The sequence below is a fragment of the Copadichromis virginalis genome, linkage group LG11 (genome assembly GCF_057382275.1).
Source record: "Copadichromis virginalis isolate Kocher_CV1m ecotype Utaka linkage group LG11, C_Virginalis_male_GT1.1, whole genome shotgun sequence".
In the NCBI taxonomy this organism is placed as follows: Eukaryota; Metazoa; Chordata; class Actinopteri; order Cichliformes; family Cichlidae; genus Copadichromis; species Copadichromis virginalis.
Genome location: NC_140628.1, coordinates 32,637,450 through 32,662,688, shown reverse-complemented (window position 1 = coordinate 32,662,688; position 25,239 = coordinate 32,637,450). Strand labels below are relative to the sequence as shown.

Below are 25,239 nucleotides of genomic sequence, written 5' to 3'. Positions count from 1 at the left end.
TCAGTTATTTGGTACACACAGTGTTATGTGCATTGAATGTGTTTGTGTTTTTCCTTTCAGCGTAGTGGAGTTATGTTAGCTTTTGACTGATCAAGCAAATAATCATGCTTATATGACCCCCGTCAGTAATTAATACTTAACATCTACTTCATCTGCTCTTAAAGTCATCGCTCAAAGAGATCAAGTGTTGTTTTGAAGGCTTCAGAATATAGATACAGTTGGACCTTTCCTTTTTGAAGGCCAAATTTCATATAAAGTTCAGATTTTATTCCATGTCAGCAGGTTTCTGCCTACAAACTAACTTGTTACTTTTTTGTGTGAGACACTGACTTGGTGTGTTATATTACAATAAACTCATTTAAGCCTTAAAAACATTTTGCTGACAGCTGTATCCAAATCAATTTACCAAGATCAAGCATGTGAGCTTCAAAGTCTTGGCAAACCACCTCTATATAAAACAGTTTGACTGTTGTGGAGCTATAAGCCCGTGATGACCAAAACAGAAAGAATGTGCTGCAGAGACACGACTCTCACTTGGGCCGTCAAAAACCATTTAACTTGGTGAACTGATCTTTGATCCCATTAAAGCACAGAAGCAGCTGATGGCTTGCATTTATATAGTTCAGCAACATTGTGTGCATTTTTATGGGGCTGAAAGTCCAAATCTGTGTTGCACTGCACAAGTTGACAGTTCTACATGGGGTTAATCGGGGCACTCAGAGGTTAAGCTGAACAGGAGTCCGTGACTTTGCATCTTCTCAGGGTTTCTTTTAAACACAAGGTCTGTATTTTTTTTATTTTTATTTATTTATTTTTTTATTTTGCAGCACAGAATATAGGTGCTCAAATAAGACAAGAACATCTTTTGCACATCAATGCAGCCTATGATGCTCCACTGGTAAATATAAGCAACAATAATGCAAAACTTAAATTATCCATTCACCCCAGCTGTGCACACTCAGCTTCAGAACTTCCCAAAGAAATCCATCCTTTTGTTTATGTCAGCAGCGGGGACACTGTCTTCTTATTTGAATAAAGGTTTCTGTTGTTGTTACACTAAGCAGTGTGGTATCATACTGCTTTTGTTTTGCCTAAAGAGGCTTTTGATTTGAAACGTTGATGCTGCTGATGAGTAAAATAAAGAGGTTGGAGTAGTACCGATCCCAGTGTTGTGAAACAGAAAATGTATCTTCACAGCAGTGACGCAAATGATATTTAATTTAGCAGATAACCACAAGTTGCTGACACACCGCCTTAAGCATGAATGTATTGAAGCTGAAGTGCGTCACAGTGTCAGCATCCGAGCCCTGAGAGAGAGGACAGACACTCTGCACCTCAGTCTGCATCAGCATCAGTAAAAAAAAAAAGTTCCTTCCAATAAAAGCTGAAAATAAGTACTTCTTGGACATTTTGAATTCAAGACAATTCTGTTTTATTTAGATGGCTCTAAATCACATTAATAGTCACTTCAGGGTGCTTTATACTGTAAGGTAAAGACCCTACAGTATTAGAGAAAACCCCAACATCAGATGATCTCCTATGAGCAAGCTCTAGGTGACAGTGGTAAGGGAAAACTCCCTTTAATAGGAAGAAACCTTTAACAGAACAAGACTCAGACATGGGCAGCCATATGTCCTGACCAGTTGGTTGTTAGGGGAAAGAAGAGAAAACGGAGAGCATAGGGAGACAGCAAAACACAGCTTATGGGAGAAAGACACAATTTAATGACATGCCTCATGTAAACATCAGGGAACATCAGAGGAGGGAAAAGAGATGAATGGAGAAGAAAAGTTTAGTGTGTCACAGAAAATCCCCCAGCAGTCTGAGCAGCTGGATCAGGGTCACCTGACTTTCTAATCATTATTAGAAAGGAAAGTCTAACTTTAAAAGTAAAAAGGGTTTCTGTCTTCTGAATCCAAACTGGGAGCTGTTTCCACAGAAATTATCTCATGTTGACTAAGTAACACATTAGTTGGAAATGAAACAATGACTGCTGAGGGTTTTGTAAGCCACATCTGACAAAATCTGACACAAGGACAAAAAGAGACTGTTGATTTTTTTTATTTTTTTTACCTCAAACTTAAAAGTCAGTACTTTATCCTCTCATGTTCTGGGGGTCAGAGTTAAAACATATATATACCATATGCTGTATCACTCTTTAATATTTCTGGCATAGTTTAATTGCTGACAACTTGATTAACAGAATTTAAAAATAATTCAGATAATCCTGAATTTGTCTTAAGTTAAATTTATTTCTTTAAGGATAAAGAATCACTGATTCTTCTATCTCAGTTAAAAAGCTTTCAGTAAGTTTTTGAATGTTGTTGGTTAGAGAAAACTTTTTCAACTCTTCTGGAAAATCTTTAAAAATGTTAATCCTGTGAAGTAATTAAGTGAAAGGGCAGAGGGGTTATGAAAGTCACGATGATTCATCTTCTGGGGAATGCTTATGTCTGAATAATTTCTTGACAGTTTATTGATGTTCAGGCATTTTAGTTTAAGCCAAAGTGACCCCATCGATTGAGCAACAAGAGTTTTCTCAATACACTATCAATGCACCAGTCGCTGTCAGTTGATGTGGAAGAAGTGGGCAGTGTTGAGTGATTAGAAGATCAGTGGCAGGTGGAGTAGAAGGGCATTTTTAAAAGTGGCGGTGTGGAAGAGAAGACTGGACAAGGAGTAAAAACTAGTTTGACACAACAGCCATGGGCTAAGATTCAAACTACAGGGGAAAAGTGAGGACTGACTGTCAGTAAGCCTGGAAAGCAGAATACAGTCAAAGTCAACTTTAGGTTCGGACATGAGTGAAAGCAAACTGCACTTAGTGTTGGTTTTCTGCTTCCTGTGCAGATCTGACACCTCAGCCTGCTTCAAAATAGACCCTCACAACCTTGGCTTGTGAGTAATCTAACATGAGAGATTGCATCCTTGTCGAACCAGTACACTCAATACACTTTCCTCAATACTGAAAAGCATATTGAGAATTACCTTCTAGGGACCTCTAATACCAGAAAATATAAACTCGTAGGTGTTAAAAGAAATCTAAAGTTGATCATAACTTTTAGTAAATCTTATGTACTGTTATTGACCACATAAAAGTTCAGCGCACAACAAAACAAGAACTGTCGCACCAAAATGATATTTGGTGAGAGCATCTGTCTTTTAGCCACATCCAATTTCCATGGAATTTTCTAAAAAGTGTGGAGTGCTAAACAAGCATTGTGCACTCTGAATGCTGACTAGCTTTTTGTTCTTCAACCTTAAATGTGTATATATATATTAAATTACTTACCACTTTTCTGTTATGCACAGTATATAAGCGAACAATAACATCTTGTTTATTTTCAGTATGTCTACTTTAAATAAACAGTTATTACCCATGCACAATGACACCAGAGCCTGAATTTAACACAAGTGTCATATAAAAGAATTTATCATGGATGTGATTCTGTTTGGTTTGAAAACAAGGAAGTATTTAAAGTTATGAGGATTTGAACAGTTGCTTTGCTGTAGTTTGTTTACTGAATGTTTTTGTTTTTACTTCCTGGATTTTTTTTATTTATTTTTTTTATTTGCTGTTGTGCTTTGAAGGTTTGTCTCTCATGCAAATTAGATGACTGTGATGAAACTATAGAGATAAATGTCTGAGAAGTTCCCCTTGTTTGTATAGTGGACAAACAAGGCTCTCTAACACTAAACAGAAAGGTCACTTCTTTTCAGTTAGAAAAGTGTATCAGACTAGATTTTCATGGACTGTGTTCATCAGACTGGCTTTAGTTTGTTTTTCAGTTTCAAGAAAAATATGTCAGCTCTATCTGGGACATGGTCTGAACACGTTATCCAGATTAAATTATGTTTAATGCTTGATAGTCAGTGTTTGCTTTGCATTTTTCAAATGCCCTTTTTTGTTTGTTGTTCTCTTGAAATTCTTGGGTTTTCAAGGTGCTTTAATGGCTTGGCAGTGAGTTACAAGAGAGGTAACAACAGGGCAAGTTTAATTTCCTTAAACAGCAACTTCATAAACTGTGAGGTTAATAAAGGTCAGGAGTTAAGAGCTACACCATCCTTTAGAAGGATATGACAAATAAAGATGGATAGCAGCATGTGTAATTACTAATGCTGAGGCTTCTACTTTCTCCCCAAAGGAAATTCGCCACAAATTAAATTGCCAGAAATAACAGGAATATGCATAAACATCTATAACATAGACTAATTGCCTTGCTTGAAGGATGATCAATCACTAGAACATGGGGTTGTTCACCAAAGGCCCGTTTTGAACATTTTTCTTTTTCCTTTTAAAATACAATATTAAAAAACAAACGCACGCATTTTGACGTTTTTAAGATGACTGATTTACTTGACAAGAGGAATATTTAGGTAAGTAGGGGAGTCTTCAAATGGTATACGATTTTATCCTTTTTTGACAGTGAGTAAGCACAAGATTGATTGATTGATTTATTTTTTGCTTCTAAAGAAGCACTTGAGTTGTATTTGTCATTTTTTTGCAACCTCCTGTTCCTAGTTTGTTTTGACTTAAATTGCTAAAGATTTTTTTTTTTTCTTTTGATCAGGATGCAAGACAAAAGTTCCGCTCAGTTCTGGTGGAGGCCACAGTGAAGCTGGATGAACTGATGAAGAAGATCGGCAAGGCAATAGAGGAGTCCAAACCTTATTGGGAGGCTCGCAGACTGGCCCGACAGGTCAGTGAGCAATGGAAGATGGAGTAAACATTCAAAACTGTCTTTAAGCACAGTTGGGCAACTCAAACTAATCAGTTGAGTTCAAGTCAAGCCTTAGGTGTGGTTAAAGCAAGCCTTGGGTATCGACTTGGTTCAAAGCCAATTGCAAGGCTATTAGGTTTTAGCAGTGGCCAATAAAACAGGATTGCATCCTGTGATTTCTTCCCTTCCTGGCTTTTACACAGCTAGTCTATACAGACGTACACATATACAGAATGTTTAGTTATGCATGACCTGCTGGTTGCTTTTTCTTTTGGGGGGCATGTCTCTTGCTATACATTTGCTTTGAAAAGCAGGTTCAATCTCAGCAAGTTTCCTATCAGCAACCATTGATGTATAAAATAGAAAGACCTGGTCAGGCCTCAGAAAGTTTTTAATTAGTTTGGATTTGAAATAAGCACCGAGTAAGTCAGAGTGAAAAACATTGTTCCATTGTCTACTGGTGTTCAAGCCTGATTGTGTGCACCAGTATTTATCTTTTTTTTCCCCTATCCTCTCCTACCTTCTTTAATGGTTTCATCTTCAGTACTCTTAAAGTGACACCTGGTAATTGCATTCCTTTGTGTAGCTTTCTGGTCTTTGTTTTAATGTGTTTAAAGAGATAAAAAGGGAGGCGAGTGTGACATGCAGACTAATTTCAGACTACATTCTCAGTTCCCCTTTTAGCTGAGCCTCGGTAAAATGTGTGTATGTGTAAATAAAGGGGACGAAGCCACCTACACATCTTGATAAGAGCCCATACAGCTGTAAGTGCACATTTAGGCAGCAGTGAGACTCAAAAGACTTTATTGTGCAGTTTTATAGGATTCTACTTAAGACACAGGTCTTACTGTCATGCTGTCAGTATTTATCTGTTCACATATCTGTAGATATGTGTTTGAAGGTTAACTTTTCACAGTGTGGTGAAATTTTGGCAATTTTGAAAGAGCTTCTGTAAAGTGACACTGTAGCTGGACTTCCCATTTTTTAGCATTATGACCTTAAACTAGGTTCTCTGAGAGCATTTCTGCTACTATTGTGACAAAGGTCATATGGAAAAGTTTGTAGCAAAAAATATCAATTCCTAGAATTTAGTAACATCCAGATGTGCTGCAAAGAGTCAAATATACTGCGGATTAGGTCAATGATGTGAAATATTCCGTAGAAATGGCTTGCAGTTTCTTGTTAACATTAATGCAATCTAGGGTACCAAGGTTCCTCTGTCAGTTACTCATTTCAAACCTTTTTTGCAAGGAAAAACTGCATGTTGCTATTTTTAAAAAAACAAACAAACTGCATGTTGCTATTAAGAATAAATGCACAAACACAAAAGTAAAGTGTGAAATAAATATGTCAGGTATTTGTACAGAAGTGGCACCTCTGGCAGTCTTGCCAATTTTGGTCCTTGGGGGAACTGAGATGAGACTTCCCCCGCACGTGATCGTTCTAGTTCCCTTTTACCTGTCCACTCACCTGCTAGCACAGTTTTACTTTGGTCTTCTCTGCTTGTTTACTTTCACTTTTTAACTGTGCATGAGCAAAAGAACGGTTATCAAAAGGCTATATTCACAATGACTGCTTTTCTTGTGTCCCTAGAAAGGTCATGTGTTGAGAGTAGAATTTTAAAAAGCTGAGGCCGGTTAGATGGTTATTCAAGAATGAAAAGTGACAGGGAAGACAATTTGAAATGCAGAAGATCATGAGTGAGGCGAGGTTTGTGCTTTCCTCTAGAGGGAAAAAAATATTTCAATTTTTATCCACTCTTCCTCCTTTATTACGCTGTAAGAGAGACTATCGGAGAAGTTGTGTACAAATACACTCAGCGAGACCACACCACTCTTTCTGCTTGGTCAGCCAGCCGATGATAACTCGATACTGGCCTGACAAAAATAATCGGTTCAAGTTTGTGAGGGGCTTTTAGTTTGGCTCGTGACTTGCTAAAGATGACCCAGTTGTGGTATGCTTGGTGAGAGAAACTGTCCTCTAACTTAAAGAAAGAAAAGTAGCCTTTACTTTGTGAAGCATCTTCCCTTCTGTTCTGAGGAAAACATGTTTCAAAGTGACTGATCTGGACTGCTGTCCTCATTAAGGTAGTGGGTCACCCAAATTTTATTTAGTGGTGGCACAAGGCTGTATAACTGGAGTGCGTTTTTGTTGTTGTTTTTTGTTTTGTTGTTTTGTTTCTTCCCCCATGTAGCATGCACATGTAGAAGAAAGAGATTGGCCATAAATGCTTCCTACTTAGGTTAAAGCAATTTGCACTTTACTGTTTTCCAATTTTCTCTCTATTAAGTCATGACATTAATGTCCTTCTTCTAAATGGCTTTAATTATCTGATTTTCGCTTGCCAACTTAATTTAATTGAACAGTGTGACTATGTCACAGCAGCCTACATGTGACGTGGGTGACAGCAAAGCAGTGTAAAGTTGCTGTTATTTGATTGTTTGCATTTTTTATTTACTCACTGTGCTCACGCTTCTCTAAATGTGTTTGTGTTTGGAACATGTTATTCAAGGGGGGCTTGAAATGCTAATTTATCTCAACAATCCAGGTTTTCTCAGTAGTTCTGATGTTAGAAAACGGTGACTTTGAAATCCCAGCCAGCTTGTCTAAGCCCAGTGTAGCTGAATCCACTGCCATAAACGTTTTCTGTCTGTTGTAGCAAAGTGTGCTTGCTCTGCAAGTGCCTCCCAGGACATGCTTAGTTGTTGTTTCGTATCAACAGTAGAGGATAAACATTTTGCTCTTTCAGTAAGCCAGTTCTGGTTTTGCTCTTAGGCCTTTTCATCACATGTCACATTCTGTTCCACCCTTGTACCCTGCCTTTCTCTTTGTTTGTTGTGCTCTGTCTCGTGACTGCAGTAGAGTTTCTTACTTGCAATAATTAATTGCACTTGTCTGCACCTGAGCATATAAAGGTAAAGCTTTGCCTGCAGTGATTCTGTGAAGGAAAGCTTTGGATAAGATTTTTGGCACATAACTTTGGGTGTTTGTCAGGCTTATGATAAATCTTTAATTGTTACGTGTGTGTGTGTGTGTGTGTGTGTGTGTGTGTGTGTGTGTGTGTGTGTGCGTGCGCACATGCAATTGCCCATTTTATTCAGGTAAGACTGTGAATGCATTTCATACTTCCACTAAATAGCGGGTTGTTTTATCTGATTTAATGAACAGAACATCTTGTTGAGCTGACTGTGACTGGGGGTAATAAACAAAAACCCTTAAATTTCCCAACAAGTCTGTTCATCTTGGCTTTCTGTTCATAGTAAGTCTCTCATAAAGTGCCACTCACCCTTGAAATCATTGAGGCCTTTACAAGACTGTACAATCCGTCAGCTTCCTGTGGTCTAAATGTCGACATTATAAGTACTTTCCAGTATAGACTGTGATCATAGATTTATTTTCTGAATAGATGGTGAGGGGAAAAAAGCTGCTGAACCTTTTTAAAAGCAGCTGCTTATTCGAAGCTGAGAACACTTTTTTTTTTTTCTCTTTTTTTGTTTTGAGGGTATCTAACCTCTCTAATGAAGCTGTCGAATCATGCAAATGGGTTCTGACACAGTTGGGCAAAACTCTTGCACCATTCCCTTGATGTCATTTACTTTAATCACTTGCCAACTAAAAATATCTCAAATAAAAGAAACATGCTGGGACTCATTGTCACTGTCCTTGCGTAGCCTTCCATCGCTCACACTACGCCCACTTCTCAGTACAGCAGAGTGTGATGTTTGGCTTCTGCTCAGCAGAGGTTTAATGATGTAATTGGTGTTTTCAACACATCCTGCTTATCAGTTTGGGAGGGAGCTTCGATACACAGCCTTGTTTCTTTAGTTGTTTCATTGCTTTCTTTCTTTTGTAATTCTTTCTTTTCTTCTTCCTTCATTACACCTTTTCTTGTTTATTGCATAACAAATGCATCACTTTTACTTCCTGTATTGCTGTCCTTTCCGCATTTTTTGAATTCGTCCTTTCAGGGGATTTTTTCTTTCTTTTTTTTTTTTTTTTTTTTTTTTTTTTTTTTACTTTTCTAGTCTTCACCCCTCTGGGCACATTTCCTTTCCTTTTATTGTCATGTTGTATTTCTACTTAATATTTCCTTTGTACACCTGATCGTTTTCCTTGGCCCTTCTCATTTTCCATCTCACACTCTCTCTGCTTTCGGCTGTCTTCTGTTATACGATTTCTTCATGTTATTTCAGGTTTGCCCTTTCTCCGTCATCAGTGTGTACACAACATTTGTCCTGACTTACTGCTTTGTTTTGCTGTTCACAAAATACTTGTCTCTCTCTCCATCAAACCACACACACACACACACACACACACACACACACACACACACACACACACACACACATCAGCAAATTTGATCAACTCTTAATGTTAAGAATGCGTGTGCACTAAGACAGCATCTTATTACTTTACTTTAGTTATTCTGATTGCAGGCTGCAATGTTGCTGTTATATGTACTTTTACAATCGATCCAATTTGAATCAAGCAGAACTCTTTCCTTCAAGAAAACTTGTGGCAGAGAAGGTAAATATTGTATGAATCATACTTCTGACCTTCCTGTTAGAGAACAGTGTATCCAGATGTTAACTTAAATAACATTTAGGTCCTTGTTTTCCTCTTGATCTCACTGGGAAAGGTTTGTCAGGTGGTCCAGAAAGAAGGGGGCGGGGGGGAAGAAAAGTAGATGTCCGTACTCGTGACTTCAATGCTAATCTGAGAAGTGGGTCATGGCGACAAGGCTAAAAAGTTTGCAAAGTGATGGGTCAAGCTCACATCCGTTCAAAGACGCAGGTTTTTAAGTGCTGACTGTGGTGGGATGGAGTAAGGCTGACGTATGAAGTTGGACTTGTGTGTTTTAAACATAATGAAATATGCATTGGGCCTGCTATATATTCCACGTCACCTCTCAAGACTCAGCAGGAGATTGAAGTGAGCATATGCAAATATCTCACATCATACTGCTAATACAGCATGTCTTTGGTGTTTCTTGAACACAGGCATTTGAAGGCTTAAAGTGCTTTTTTTTCATTATTCTTTGACAATCCCCTTTTCAATTGTGGATATTTCATTTTGAAGCCAAACCACTTGTCCTTGCTGGTTATTTTGTCTATTAATGGGGGTGAAGAGCAGCAATGGCTCTCTCTGTGTTATGACGGAGCGTTAAAGTGGATGACTCAGTTTCTCCTCATCAGTGTGGCAACTGCAGATTCTGATTGAAACCAGCAGCCCACTCAGCCTGCTGCACCACACTGTGTGTTTGCAGGTCTGCTGATCTTGGTTGTAGAGAAAGGAGCAGTACTTTGACTGTAAATCTGAAAGACAGGAAGGCAGTTTGAGAATAAGATGGGAATGTACAGGATTTAGATAAGGGATGAAGGAAGAGAGGAGTAAATTTGCAGATAAAAGGATGCTTTCTTGTGATGTGACTGATGCACTGATTCAAGACAAGTCTGCATCCAGTCGGCAGGTGAATAATGGGAGCAAATCCAGAGGTGAAAATCTGACAAAATCTCACAGGTCTGGATTTATTCCCTAATAACTGGGCAATATGAAGCACACGTTGTGATGCATTACTATGATTATATAAACCACGACCATGTCGTCAAGTTTTTGCCCACAGGGGATCGTCTAGATTGTCTTGGGCGTTATTCTAATATTGTAATGTATTAGGGTGTTTACTGGTGCTGTGGGAATCTCATACAGATCGTCTCAGTTTGAACAGATGTCAGGACTTAACAAGCACATTGCTGGCTGTTGAGAGGATGCTGTGCTAGACTTGGAGTGGAAAATCTAACCCAGTTGAAAGAGAAGTACTGAGATTGTTTGGAGGAAGGCGAGCACAAAGAAGGAGAGGTAGTCAGCAAGAAAGTTCACGCTTTGCTTAATGGATGTGATTTGTTTTGACTGTCTCAGTGGTGAGCAACAAAACCTGTCCAACATGTCTTCCAGTCCCATTAGCTGGATGGGGCTCTGTGAAAGACTGTGGAGGGTTGATACTGAAGGGTTTGCAGCCGCTTATCAAATGCTTCAAGGTTGAGGTGAGGCAGTAGGGGATCCTGCAGAATGTATTTTGCTGAAATTAAAATGTTATGTGTGATGTACACAGATGCATTGATATGCTAATTATTTCCTCACCTCATTGATTAAACGTCAAGTCACATCAGAGGGACACAACAAGGCAGTCTTTGTGAAACAGGGCATACTAGAAATGTGTTGATGGGAACTTAAGAGGATGTCGTTTCATTCGTGCTGCATAGCTTTCTGACATTTATTTTCTTTGGATTATTACTTGCTAGAGTCTGTGTCTAGAGGCGTTAGGATTAGGAGAGCTGCTCCTGTTATAGTTTTTTCTTAAGGATAGTAGTTAAGTTGTCATGTTTAATATGACACTATGTAATACCATATAACTGGCTTCAGGAAGCTTCATGGAAATCTCTTGACAAACATAATCTCTGATAGCAGTGGTTATAATGTTATGTAATTTGAAACAAGAGAAAAAAAGTTTAGGGTAGTGACTCATAGATGTCCCCACATTTCTTGTCAACTTATCTTCTTTCCTTCCCTTTTCTCTTTTTATCATCCTCCCTCTCTGCCTCACTGGTGTGAATTGCTTTTGGCAAGCAATGCAGGCGCACACGGGATGGTGATGAGAGATGAAGTCAAATTTATGGATGGGTGGATTGAAAGAGAGGGATTTGGGTTTTCTGGGAGAGGGGTTGGGGCAGCAGAGGAAGCTGCTGCAAGGTCAAAGCCATCTGGTCTTGTTTTGACCACCTGGGACTCTGTGTGCGTGTGTATGTGCATGTGTATGTTATTGCATAACAACTATTGCAAGCATGTCACTGAGCAGCTCTGACAGAGTTTTTTGTAGATGGGAGGATTTCCTTTTGTACTTTTGGCAATGACTCAATAGGAGCAAACAGGTGTGTTTGTGTCTGTGCTTTTCGCTAACCTTTCTACAGAAATGCAGAACAGAAATTACAAACAAGAGAAGCGGACTTTTATTTTAATATTTATATATCTCACATTTATCTAGGCCAGTCACAGTTCGTTCCCCCTCTCCTGGTATAAACAGCAACATCAGATAGATGGCTGAGGTTAGTCAGGCGTACAGAGACATAAAGGATATCATGTTTACAGCATTCTTGCACTCTTCAGTCGGCATCTTTAATAGATGCCATTGTCCCAGATTGTGCTTCTCCTTTAGAGAAAATTAATTGCCAGGCTTGATGGAGCGGCACAGATAAAATAATCAGATTTCCTGGAAAGCTGGCTGAATCAGGTCACTTTGAAAACAGATTCTGTCTCGTGCATTCCCAAACCTTTTTTTCTTGGATGGAAAACAAACTGATTTGTGGTTTGTGTGGATCTCCTCCTACATTAGTCTGGGTACACAAGTGTTGCTCTTACAATGTTTCTCATGAATGTGTTTTTAAAAGGCATATTCCTGCTCAAGTAAAGAAACAAACACCCACATTAAACATGAGCAAATGTGTTATTTCAACAGACTGTGAAATCTGGGCATGTCTTACTTTCAATTTCTGTGGGTTGCTGTGAAGGTCAGTGTAAAGTCTTTATCATAAAGGCTCATTTTATACAACTTTGTCCTTTGACAACTGTGACTGATGATCACATTTGTTCTTTCTCTATGTCCTCTCATCCTTCTATGTTCTTCACCTGTTGGGAGTTTGACTGATTTACAGATTCTCACACACAAATGGGCTCCATCCATTTCTTTTTTTTAACATCTATTTTACTTGGGTCGTCTTGGTAAGATTACATTTCTCATGATCCTGCATTCATCCTTTTTTTTTTTCATTATTTTCCTTGTAATCACAAGTAAATCAAGTTTTCTTATTTTAAAAGGGACTTGGATAATTGAAGCAGCTGTTAAAACAAATTGCACTTGTCTCAAACAGAGGGGCATACATGACATCACAGATCTGTCAGAAGTCTTGCATTACTTACATGTTGGATTCCCTCTGGAGGCTTCAATCTCTGAACATTTCATAGGGAGTGATTAAAGAGTGATTAAAATATGAAGTAGAAGAGCAAATGGTTGGAAGAAAGAGGAAGAGATAAGTGATGATTTTTGCAGAAGTGCAGGGTGAGGAGAGATGGGGATTAAGCATGGTGTGTTGGGAAAGACGTAAAAAGAGGCAGACAAAGTCCTAAATGTGGCTAGCAAGAGAGATTAAGTTGACTATAGGAAGTGACAGATTGGAAGAGAAAGGAAGGATAGCCATTGCTGAAGATTTGGTAAAGGGTCTGATGGTGGGAGAGAGCTCAGTGGATGTAGATGGAAGGAGACAAATGGATAGCAATGACAGGAAGGAGTAATGGTAGAACAATGGGGGGGGGGGGGAAAGAGGCTGATGCAGAAAGAGAAATGGGTAGAAATGCTGGAAGGATAGCCAAAGGCGCCAAAACTACCGGACCAGAATTAGAGGAATGAGACACTTCAGGTTATTTATTATTGTCATGCAGTTGTCAAAGCGTTGTCATAGACTGCATAAAGGTTGAAGGCAACCTCTTATCTCAGTAATCAGAGAGTAGTCAGTTATAAAATGCATGCATTTTATAGAAGTGAGAGCAACACTCTAATGTTTTTTTTTTTTTAAATGTTTAACTGTACTCATGTGGGCGTAACTTGCTGGTTCAGGTGCACACATGCTTTTGGCTTTTTAGCATTCAGCAGTGAGAGCATGCATATTAATGAGGGTGTTTTGTTTTTGCTTTGTTTTATCTCTTCTCCGCTTTCTGCTTCACCTTTTGCCTTTCTTCCAAGCACTCCCCTCTCCCTCTTTCATCCTTCTCTCTCTTGGTTGCTTATGAGTGTTGCCTTTGAACTCTGGCTTGGTGATGACAGCACTGGCGTTTTACTTGCTTGTAGTTGACATGTTGACACCGCAAAGAGAAGAAAAACTTGGATAAAGGGAGAAAAACAGGCCTTTATTTCTGTGTTGTCACATGTTTTGTTGTTTGTTGGGATTTGAGTGTCTGAGATGTTCTTGAAAACTCAACCATTTAAAAACATGAACACATTTCTTGCTTTGACAACAATTTGCAGAGAAGAGGAGTCTATCGATCCCCTGTTGAAGCTGAATGAGGAGAAGTTTTGGATTTTAAGTTTGGTGTGTACTGAGATGGCATCTTTAGTTCCTTTTCAGCTTCAAAAATGACCTTCTGATTTAATTCTTACTAAAGCAGACCAAGCAGAGAGTAGTGCTGACAGAATGGGGAGGTGAGCGCAGGAGGTAGATGGAGATGGAGTGAGCACGTGCCTGAAGGGTTTCTTGTGGGCAACGTGAGAACAGAGGAGGTGGTAGTGAGGGAACGTGAGAAAAGGAAAAAAAAGTGGTGCTGAAAGGTGATAATCGGTGAGGAGGTGACAGATGGAGAGACAACTTTAGCATTCTTTTTCTCAAATGTGAAGTTTGACTCAGAACTAAAAACTGTGACCGTGAAATTTACAGAAACCCAGTTCTGCTGTCTGTTTCGCAGTAGTGAGCATGCAAACATCAGCTTGAAAGATGCAGTCTGGTCCAATAAACAGTCTGTATGATTTCATAAATTTGCTCATTAATTGTGTCATATGGTGGAAATACATGTGTTGATGCAACTGGACAAAACATCAGTGATGTTTCTGGAATCAAATGTTGACGTATTCTATATTTACAGTGATGCTTTTTACTAACAGTCTTTTCTATGAGCTACAGATCGAGATTGTTTGGTAGAGATGGACGGACAGCTGATGTTGGCATACTAATATCGTCTCTGTGTAAATATTTTCCTTTTTTAATCATTTTACCACAGTGAGCATCTTCCTTTGTCCTGCCTACAAAGAGGAAAGCCAAAGACGTCTTGGCTTCTCCCTAGAATAATTACCAAGACTGCATAATCCCTTCAAAGAACCATCCTCAGCCAAGAAAAATACAGGCTTTTTACGTTTGTTTGTTTGTTTGTTTGTTTGTGGTGTTTTATTAGTGTTAAACTTCTCGTCATCAGTTGATCCTCCACTGAGATGCTTCCTAGTATGGGAACCCATCGACTGGTCTACCTGGCAATTTACCAAGAGTGTATGGTTCCTGACTTCCTGTTCAAATGCAGATCAATTTAAAGAAGTAAATCCAAGCATTATTTGCTCCCTACTTGGATTGTTACCAGCAGCAGCCAAAGCTGCAGGTTTCATTTGTCCCTGATGAAAAAAGAAAATCAGAAAGCTCCACAAAATAGTGTCGTTTGCTTTTGGATTGTAGAGATCTGTTACATCAAGATATCTGTTTATAGATATCTGCTTCTTTTTACCTTATGCAAGACTTGAATGCAGATGTAATTTGCATACATTAGCAAATTGAGTTTCATAAAGATCCTTAGACACACAACAGGATCAACTTATGATGACAAGCAGAGTGGCTGCAAAAGTAGGACCTTTCTGCTGGATGAGCAAAAACAAACTGATAAATCATCTGAATATTTAAATACTGATGTCACAAGAGACGACAACGTAAGAGGCATAACTGTAACTCATGCTCTCTGTAGTCTTCAGACAGTCTCGAACACAAAGCTGACCTCATGACAGCAACAAGGCAGAAGCTGTTTGGACTCTGCTGTCGTGGCATGTTGATGACCGTCGATAATGAAATTACAGTGAGCATGTGGTGATGTCAGAGTGTTTGCAGACTAGAGTTTGACTGAGAAAGCTGAGGCAAGACAGATGCTGTGTTTGTGAGTTAAACTCTGAAAGCTAACACATTCCTGGAATTTTTCAGTGAACTTCATCATTAAGACAATTTAAAGGAAACAATAAACAAATGTTCATATATATTATTAAATATAAGTGTGGCTGTGGAATAATCCTAGGCAAACAATCAGGTGTTTAAAGACAGTCAGCACGGTAAGGCATTGTTGTCTTAAGAAAAGATTGTCTTGGGTATACGCGACTGGCTTTACTGACTTTCAGACTGACCTATATTTACTGTGTTTCACAGAAACACAAATTTCTGTCCACAGCTTTTTAACTTCAACACTTGGCTCATTTAGCTTATTTTACGTGCAGTCTCTTTGAGTGCAACCAAAGACTTTCACTTAAAAGATTGTCGTATCTTTCTGATCTGCAGTGTCTTTTTGCTTGCAGTGGGCGTGTCCTCTGGATACAGTTGTCTTGTGTTGGAAGAACGGCTCAGCTGCGAGTTTCCAGTCATTACGAGTACAGCATTTTGTTTATGTTGTACATTGTGGTTCCTGTTAAAGTGAAGATAAAGTGTGACTTCACAGCAGCTGTCTTTTATATACAGCCTATGGGTGAAATATAGACTTGCAACAAAGTTTGTACAGCAACTAAGTTGATATAAACTGGGTCAGTGGAAACAACAGCTGATCTTATATTCAGCAAAGCGTTTTCAGCTGAATGTTTTCTTCCTGAGGGATCTGTCGTTCTGCAGCGTTTTACATTTGCGTCTTCATGCTGAGCTCTTCTTAATAATCTGAGCATTTACCATGACAAGGTAAGCAGTGCTTCTTATTTCTGTCTCAGAGCGATGAAGGGAGTACTGCAGCACATCAGTGGTGACTCATAACATTCACATTACATACTGTACTTCATATGCACACCATGCACTCTTACAGTTATTCAGAAACTTCTTATTCTGGATTAGAGTGCTGTCAGCTTGAACTTTCATATGAGAAGATTAGCTGAGTGCACACTCTAACTCGATGGGTGTGCATCTTCTTTGGCAAACTTGTACTCTTTGGTTTTGTCACTTCCTTTTTCTGGTGTGGTTTTAATGCAACCAAAGAGTTTTAAATACGACGTTATTAATACTTCGTTCAGTCAAACACTCTGAGCCTAACAAAGTAACACTAATCTGGGTGTTCTAGTCATTTTCGAAGACTTTGTTTCAGGACAGACGGGTGGGACATTTATTTGGAGCGTTCTAAAGTAGCAGACACAGTATTTTTTTTATTTTTTCTATTTTATTAATATATCTTAAATATCAGTGCAGCATTGAGTGACAGTGAAATTTCACACTGATTTGAAATTATTTGGTTTAAGGTGGATTTGGTACCCTACAGATCATTTTGAGGCGTCTCCTTGACTTTCCCTAATAACAACGGAGCAGTAGACAAATCCTTTAAAGGTAACGAGGCCATTGTAAAGTTACCATTAAAAAATCGTCCATAGTCAGATTTGTAGCCAAGGGGTCTGCATTTTGTATTTTATGTTAGTGTTTTTATGTACCCAAATGGCTCAAGGATAAAAGAGTATGTCCTTCAAAAGTGTCTGAAAGTCTGCTTTCAACATTTCATCCATGAAATGTGGACTTTTCAGGCGTTCCCTTAAAAAGGATTCATCTTGTGTGTGTCATGTTTCTGTATCTCTTGCTCAAACAGTGGCATCCCTCATGTAGCTGTTGTGTAGATAAACTAGCTGGAGAGAAATGGAGTGTTGCAGTGTCAAGGCTGCAGCAGCTCTGAGCCTTTATTGTCTCTCTGTATAGCTTTTATTGGCCTGCATAGCACTGAGTTAAATGCTGCTGCTGCTGATGTGTTCAGGCAGAGCTGACAGCAGCTGATAAGACCGGCAGAAAGCAAAGGACACAGACGGGCTTTCAGCCTCACCAGATTAGAGTCAAAATGTCTCAAACTTCTGTCCATTGACACAGAAAATTATGTAGACTGTTCATACATCAGTTTTATTCACAGGTAGAGACTGATATTTCTGAATACATGAACTCAGTATTATTTTTATGATCCGGCTGATTTTACCGTTTTTCTTCCAATTTTTAAAATGTATCGATACTATCTTTTGCTCAGTCTTCTATAACAGTAAACTGAATATCTGTTGGTTGTTTGGTCAGCTAACTGATTTGTATGTGCTCACTTCACTGCATTTTAGATGAGAAATCCTTTTAAAGAATAAAATATGATAATAAATTTATATTATCGGGAATAATTTTCAGAAGAATTTCCAAAAATTCTCTCAGCAGGATGCGAAACAGATTGAAGGACACTGGTAAAGATGTTCACTGCTCTGAGTTTCTAACATAAAACTAAACATTTACTGCTGACAGTGATAACTGATGTGCTGTCTAGTGTCCAGCTCGGCTCCTGTGTGCCTTCACCAGTCACATGAACTGATTTAATGTGACACACAGACCTTGTCAAACCACTGCAGCGTTTATCCACAAGAAGCACATGTTGCACCGATTGTGGATTCACACTCATGCACACTGTGAACATGGTAACAGTCTTATCTTGTTTGTAACAGCAGTTTGTAGTCTCAGCTGTACAACTTTGCCTGGATTACGCAAATGGTGTTTCCGACGCAACAGAGAGCTGTGTTGTTGTTGGAGTTAGTTACTATTATTTTTTTATTTATTTTTTTTACACATAAAATATGAAGCAATGCACAAAACATCAGATATGCCTCAAAGCTTGTTTTTAATAATTGCTGCTAGGTGTAGGCTGAAGGTATTCTTTGGGGTTCTTCTTTTTCTACATTGTTTTTCTTTCTTGGACACATTTGACTGTATTTAAGTTAGTTTTTTTGGGACTGGGGAGGGGCTTAGTGCTTAGTGGTCATCTTGCCACTTCTCACATTCAATTGAATTTTACTTCTATAGCGTCAAATTACATCAGCAGTTGCCTTAAGGTACTTTTATACAAACCCTGCAAAACTAACTAAAAGATAACAAACACATTTTCTCTTAAAAAAAAAAAATTGGTGTTTACAAGTCTGAGATTTCTTTTTTTTTTTTTTTTTTTTTTTAAACAGTGTAAATAGATTGGTGTTTATATGAAATTACAATACTTTAGAAATTCAGAAGAACTAAAGGTTTATTTTATTTTAAAATTAGGTTCTCCTGATTTTAACTCAACAAAAACACATCTTAAAAATCTAAAGGGCCTGGTAGTTACAGCTGTTGCTGAAGAGAAGAAAACAAATTGGTAACTTTTTTTGAAACAGACGAGTGCTTGTGTTACAGCTGAAGTTTCGTAACTCAATAATTTTTCTAAATCAATATTATGTTTATTATTAAATTAAAGCTGCTAACAAACACACATAGAAATGTAGTGTGTTTTGTAAATGAAGTTAATATTGCCACCAGGTGATCAACTTGTTTGACCCCTGACTTGACTGGCCTGGGTGCTTCTAGCTCTTACTGGCAACAGGGCAGTTGTAAAGCTCTGTAGCCATAGAGGCAATGTATGTTGATTGTTTTCCTCAGGAAGCAACAAGCACAAGTTTATTATGGCACCAAGAAAACATTTATAGGACATGGGTAATTGTAAGAGTTGCTCAGAGAACATGAAAACTGTGTCAATAAAACCTTAAAATCTGCTAAAGTCAGTTGAAACCAAAAAACAAGAATTTAAAAACTGTATCCAATCTTTCCATCTCCCAGGCCCAGCTGGAGGCCCAGAAGGCCACCCAGGACTTTCAGAGAGCCACTGAGGTTCTGCAGGCAGCAAAGGAAACCATCTCCCTGGCCGAGCAGAGGCTCCTGGAGGAGGACAGCCGGCAGTTTGACTCCGCCTGGCAGGAGATGCTGAACCATGCCACCCAGCGGGTGAGGAGGGGGAAAAGTGGGAATCTCTTCTTCAAAAACTGAATATTATTTTGGGTTTATTTGCTAGTTTTCTGTCAACAGGAAAAATAACACTTAAACTAAATTAACTTATTGTTAATGGTCCATCTACACCAGTTATGATGCCCACTGATTATGGAGCGCTGCGACCTGCAAAATCTTTTTTTGTATTTTTCATTTATGCAAATATTTCATAAAATGTGGAAGGAAAAAAAACAGGGTTCGTGGACCATTTCTAAGGTACTGAACCGAAATATTGGATGACACTGAATTCTGATTGGCTGTTGCAGGTTATGGAGGCAGAGCACACAAAGACGAAAAGTGAGCTGGTCCATAAAGAGACAGCAGCAAAATACACAGCAGCGACTGGACGCATGAAGCAGCTGGAGAAAAAACTCAAACGCACCATCAACAAGTCAAAGTAAGAGCTGAGCAGAATTTAATGGCACCTTAACTTATCTACTTCTGTTTGGGGAGTTTTAGAGCCACTGTTTGGGGTGAAAAAGGCAATAATATATTGCTACATTCATTTTTTTTTTTTTTTTTTTTTTTTGCTTCTGAAATTGTTATTTGTCAAATAAGTGATCTCAAAACTTTTTAACACATTTACAAATCAAACAAATTAACTTCAATTGAAAGAAAAATTATCGCATTTTATCGTTTTGCCCATTGTGCATGAACCTAACAGATTCGTGAGCAAAAATTAGATGCAGGGACGCGCCCAGAATTTTTTCGTAGGGGTGGCCATACTTCCAGTTTGAATATGCTGTTGTCAAATATAGGCTACTTGAAAAATATGGCAGAAAATAATGATATGCCTGGTTAATTTCCTGTTATTATAGTTGATATGACTGAAAATGAGTACATATGAAAACCATATAACAAACAAATTCTAAAGCAGACTGTGTGAGCCAAATGTTCAGCATCCTGTTTTTGTTTTTTTTAAGTCATGACCATAGAGTCTCACTTATGGTCACACTAGAGAACTAAAACTTTCAAGATATTGGGCAGATTTTCTGCAGTCAGTTGTCATGTATGCCATGTGGAAAACAGAACCACAACACGAGACTGTAGCTGCTATTTTAGTGTTTGATGAGTTGAAATATCTTGCATATAGAACCTCAAATTAAACAATGGAAATTATGTAATAACAACAGATCTGCTCCTCCAAACGCAGCTGTTCAAACCTGCTTTGTTTTGCTTCAGTTTTCTGTAAAAGCATCACTGGCAGGTTACACTTCTTTCCATGCAGAAACTCTGTGACGTAGAGAAACTTTCATTTCCAGCCGCACTGAACGTGTTTCTTTTAATATTAATACAAAAGTCAGGTGTTAAAGGGGAAGTCTGGCTAAATGTAGCACAGTCATGGGTTCTATGGTATCACATGATAAAGGTTGCAGCTGGCAATATGGAATGATTGAAATGTTGCTCAGAATGGCCAGAAATCCCCCTTATTTTACCCTAAAACGAAATAATTTCTCAAGGGGAAAGATTTATTTATTTATTTATTTATTTATTTATTTATTTATTTTTTAAACCAGTGCTGCAGTTTGGCAGATGGCTGTTTAGCTTCAGTTCAAAATATGAAGGGGAAAAAAATTACAAATGATCCAACAGAGTTAAGCTCCACACATTTTAATGTGAATGTTACATTCAAAATATCTATTACTGAAAAATGCAAACGATAGAAGTAATTTGCCCTTAATATACTAGAACTGCCTCATAACACATATACCTCATAACTTAAGGGTATCCAAGAAAATTGTAAAAAGGCCTTTTCAGGTTTTTGCAAATGAAAAAAACCTTTTAAACACAAGTTTTTATTTACCTTCAAAAAATTACTTAATTTCATCCAATGATACATATGAGCCTTACAAACTTAAATTCTCTGCCATTAAAACCACACAGATGAGAGCTGCTGCTTATACTAACATGCTGCAAACACCTTTGGAGTTTAGTTTGCTGTGTAGGAAAAAGTACATTTGAGCTTCGAGGCTTCAACCTCAAATAAAACTTTAGTTGAAGAATTGCAAAGTTGCATAAGCTCCCCCTTAAGTCTCATATCTTATCATTCAGAGAGGCTGTTTTTGTCTGTGTCAGCCTCCAACTCCCACTCTCTCTCTCACTGTATTTCATTCAATTCTGCAATATGTGAATTTGCATTTGAGGCATCTTCTTCTGCACAAAGATCTAGAACAGGAAGGACCATCTACTACCAAGAGCAGTTTTTGTACTTTTTGTAGGGAAGTGTACCTTTTGTAAGCCACACTTCCTTTCTCATCACTGCAATTCAAACATTGATTTGAAGTATTTGTTAGAGAAATCACTAGCACATAGTTTCACTTAACTTTTTCTAGTCTCTGTTTGTCTGTAATTTAGGTTTAGATGAATTTCTGGTAATTCCAAAAGTTTCACAACTGTTTTATTGGGGGTTTTTGTAACTGTTATAAACCTTTTGTCCCATTCACCCTCCCTATTTATGACTGAATAGGCAGCAACAACTACTCAAAAACCACCAAAGAAGGAAGAAAAGAGTAAACTCTCACCATCTCTCATCCATTTTGCTTGACAGACACAAGTACTTGTTGAATTTTAGATCCAGAGTTTGCTTACAAGACAGAACCATCAGATTTACATTCAGTCGAGTTTCCCAAAACAATTATCTGGTTCCCACGTGAACACTGAAACTTTGCTTGCTGTAATTGTTTCTCTTGGGCATACTGGCTATGAAATCCATGATCTGTGTTTGGTGCTTTACATTCCACAGTTTATCAAAAGATAGCATGGGGCTTTATCAGTGGCTAATTCCCAGAATTAAAGACAATAGTCTACAATGTTTCCCCGTTTATCACGATGTGCATACTGTAACTCGCAGCAGGAACGGTGCAGAATTACAGAGGAACTCAAATACAGATACTCCACTTAACTCATTACTAACACAAAGGCAGGCTTGTGCATTTAGTTCTCCACCATTTGCACTTTCACTCAGTATAAGTTATTTTTCTCTAATACATGCTGACAATATTTTATGTAATCATTTTACTTACTATTTCAAGAATCTGAGTACCTATCAAAATGAGCATACGCATAAAAAATAAAGGTTGATATTTGCTCTGTTGTTGATGTTTACCCTAAACGGCACCAAAAAGAGCTGCTGCAATCTTTTTTGGTAGAGTTTAAAACAATGTCTTTCTTGTCACACGATCTAGTCGTTGTTGCTCGATCAGTGAAGTCCCAGCTCCGATTATTAAAGCTGGAATCTTCTAACTGAATTATCAGCTGCAGCCTTGCCGTGTGTTGCCTCAGCAGGGTGTTAATCCATTTTGCATCGTTCGCTCATCCAACATCACAGCCCCCTTTATCTCCCTTTCCTTTGCTGGGTTGCCATGGTGATGATGTGGGTACCGGTCTTTTCTAGGTTAGTCTGTTTTTTCCCCCCACGTTCTGTCTGTCCTGACCTCTGCTCCTCCTCCTCCTTCACAGGCCCTACTTTGAGATGAAGGCGAAGTACTATCTGCAGCTAGAGGTATGTGACCCACTGTTGTGCTTTTACAAACCACTTACCACCTCTGTTCTGTTTTATTGTTTCTTTAGACACTGTCAGATCCTAATACAGGGTTAAACAGCTTGACCAGAAACTGCAGTGACTTTTTCTTCTTTTTAATTGAATGTAGATCAACCCGTGCTTGAGGGTTTAATCAGATTAAAGCTGTTTATTCCCAAACTTGATTAGAAACCGCAGCTGTTAGCATTGTTAGAGAGAAAGTGCATCATGCTTTGTTTTATGCCATCTAATTAGCATGAGACACTGCATCAGTAATGTTGATTTTTGTCTTCTGCAGGACATGGAGGAAACTACATTTTTGCATTTAAATATATTAAACTTTCATGAGGTGGTTCTAAAATGTTTGTGTGTTTCTCCTTTGGAGAGGACAGCAGCTGTAGTCAGCTCTAATTCTAGTCGACAGCAGAATACAAAGCTTCCACCTCTGAGCATCAAAGATCTGAATTGTCAGACCTTCCTTAGCACAGAGAAACACTCCAAACTGACCCAAAATCGCCTGTTTATTTTTCCCCCAGAACCTGAAGAAGACTGTGGATGAGAGGCAGGTCAAGCTGTTTCAGGCAAAAGGCGAATACAAGACAGCTCTCAAGAACCTGGAGATGATTTCCGATGAGATCCATGAGCGACGGCGTACCTCTGCCATGGGCCCCCGGGGACGTGGCGTTGGCGCAGAGGGGAGCAGCATTTCTGGGGACGACATCTCCAACTTTAAGATGGACTCTGACGGAGTGTCCAGTGAGTACAAAAACAGTCTTCTTGTCCTTCACTTCATCTCATGAGTCTGTCAAAGATGCTGGTTATGTGGACTCACTGCAAATGTTGAACTGCATGTCTCTGCACACTTCAGCACGACTCAAATGATTCTCTGGACACTTCAGATGATTCAAAGGCTAATTAGTAAAGGTTAAACGTTTCCATGTTTTTGCTCTGTTGATCCGTGCAGCATCAGCTGCTCACTTTGGTGCCTCTCTAAATGTCAGCGATTGCTGTAATGAGATTTCGTTGCAGTCTTGTTGCCATTTAGCAGCACTTAGTGTTAAAGACAACTGAGAAACTTTGACAACATGGCAGACAAGGAAATCACACCTAGGTCTTATGTGTTAATAAGCATGCTCTATCAGAGGGTATCTGTGGGATGCAATAACTGTCTATTTAGCAAAATCTAACTCTTACTCTAAAGATCCATCCACACAGAGGAGACCAGCAGTGATGCAGTGAGACCACAGAAGGTCAATAAATTTAGTGATTTGTAGGTCTTCAGTTAAACCTTTAATTTTTAGATGAGCTACTAGAGGGAAGAATGATGCTGATTGCCATATTAGGGGCTGGTAAATATATCAGAGGGTTGTCTATACAACTGAATTAGAAGGTTACCAGTTGTGTGTAGTTACCCATGTAGTCAGTAAACCTCCTATTGCCAGGAGACTGGCCATTAGAGACCAACTGTTAGCTCTAAGCAATGCACAATAGCAAATTTCATATGTGAGCAAGGATGGAAAGTTATTCCAACCCTTAAAATAGGCCTCACAGGTTGTCAATCAACAGCAAATTAATTGTTGCATGTTATTATTTGCTAGGTTGTTCAATCTTAGGCAGCTATAATCTGAATTAAGTAAAACCTGGAGCTAGGTCGGGCAGGCAGCTAATGCTTCACTGAGTCATATACTAAACACAGCCTCTCAATGTGGAGGTTTATTCGAGCTGTGAAATCTCACCCGTCTCTCTGTGTGATAATGTCAGTGCCGCAGCCTGGTATTATAACCCTGCCACCACCCTAGTTTTATCCGTACGCTCTAGGGAGATGTATAGACTCATCGATTTCATGTGTTACATATTTTGAGAAGGTGATAAGCTCGCAGCTTTGATGCCAAACTCACTCTGTTCTGCTGCAGTAATAAATTACATAAATTGTTTGACAAAAAGCAGTTTGAGGGGGTTTGAGACCGATGATGGGACAAAACAAGATATTAGGAGGCGGCATAGGAAATATAAATTTTAACTCTTCAGTACTTTTAATGGTGTTACCATAGTAACAGCAGTTCAGTCCAGAGAGACACTGATGCGTGGCTGAAATTAAAGTTTACTAATTTTGCATTCATGTAATTTGATTTATGTTAGGAAGATGTAACACTTTGTGTGAATATGATGTGACAGATGAGTCCTCTCACTTCTATTTATATCTGTTCGGACACACACACACACACACACACTTCTCCACCTTTCCCTTCTTCCTTCCTTGTCATAATTCCTCCATACCTTTTTCTGTCTTTATCATCATTCTCCTTCCATTTTTCCACCCTCTGTTCCACAACTCTTTCTCCTTTACCCTTGTCATTTTCTTCCTTCCATCTTATAAAAA

At 38.7% G+C, this 25,239-nt stretch overlaps 1 protein-coding gene across 1 annotated transcript in view; it reads left to right on the top strand.

The window, feature by feature from the left end:
• The window catches only part of sh3bp5b (SH3-domain binding protein 5b (BTK-associated)), a 28,895-nt gene that overhangs the window by 1,479 nt on the left and 2,177 nt on the right, over positions 1-25,239 (top strand). The window contains exons 3-7 of the mRNA XM_085472083.1: positions 4,572-4,700; positions 19,133-19,297; positions 19,606-19,736; positions 22,799-22,841; positions 23,396-23,615. Coding sequence (XP_085328209.1) covers positions 4,572-4,700; positions 19,133-19,297; positions 19,606-19,736; positions 22,799-22,841; positions 23,396-23,615 — 688 coding nt within the window. The remainder of the gene's footprint in view (positions 1-4,571; positions 4,701-19,132; positions 19,298-19,605; positions 19,737-22,798; positions 22,842-23,395; positions 23,616-25,239) is intronic.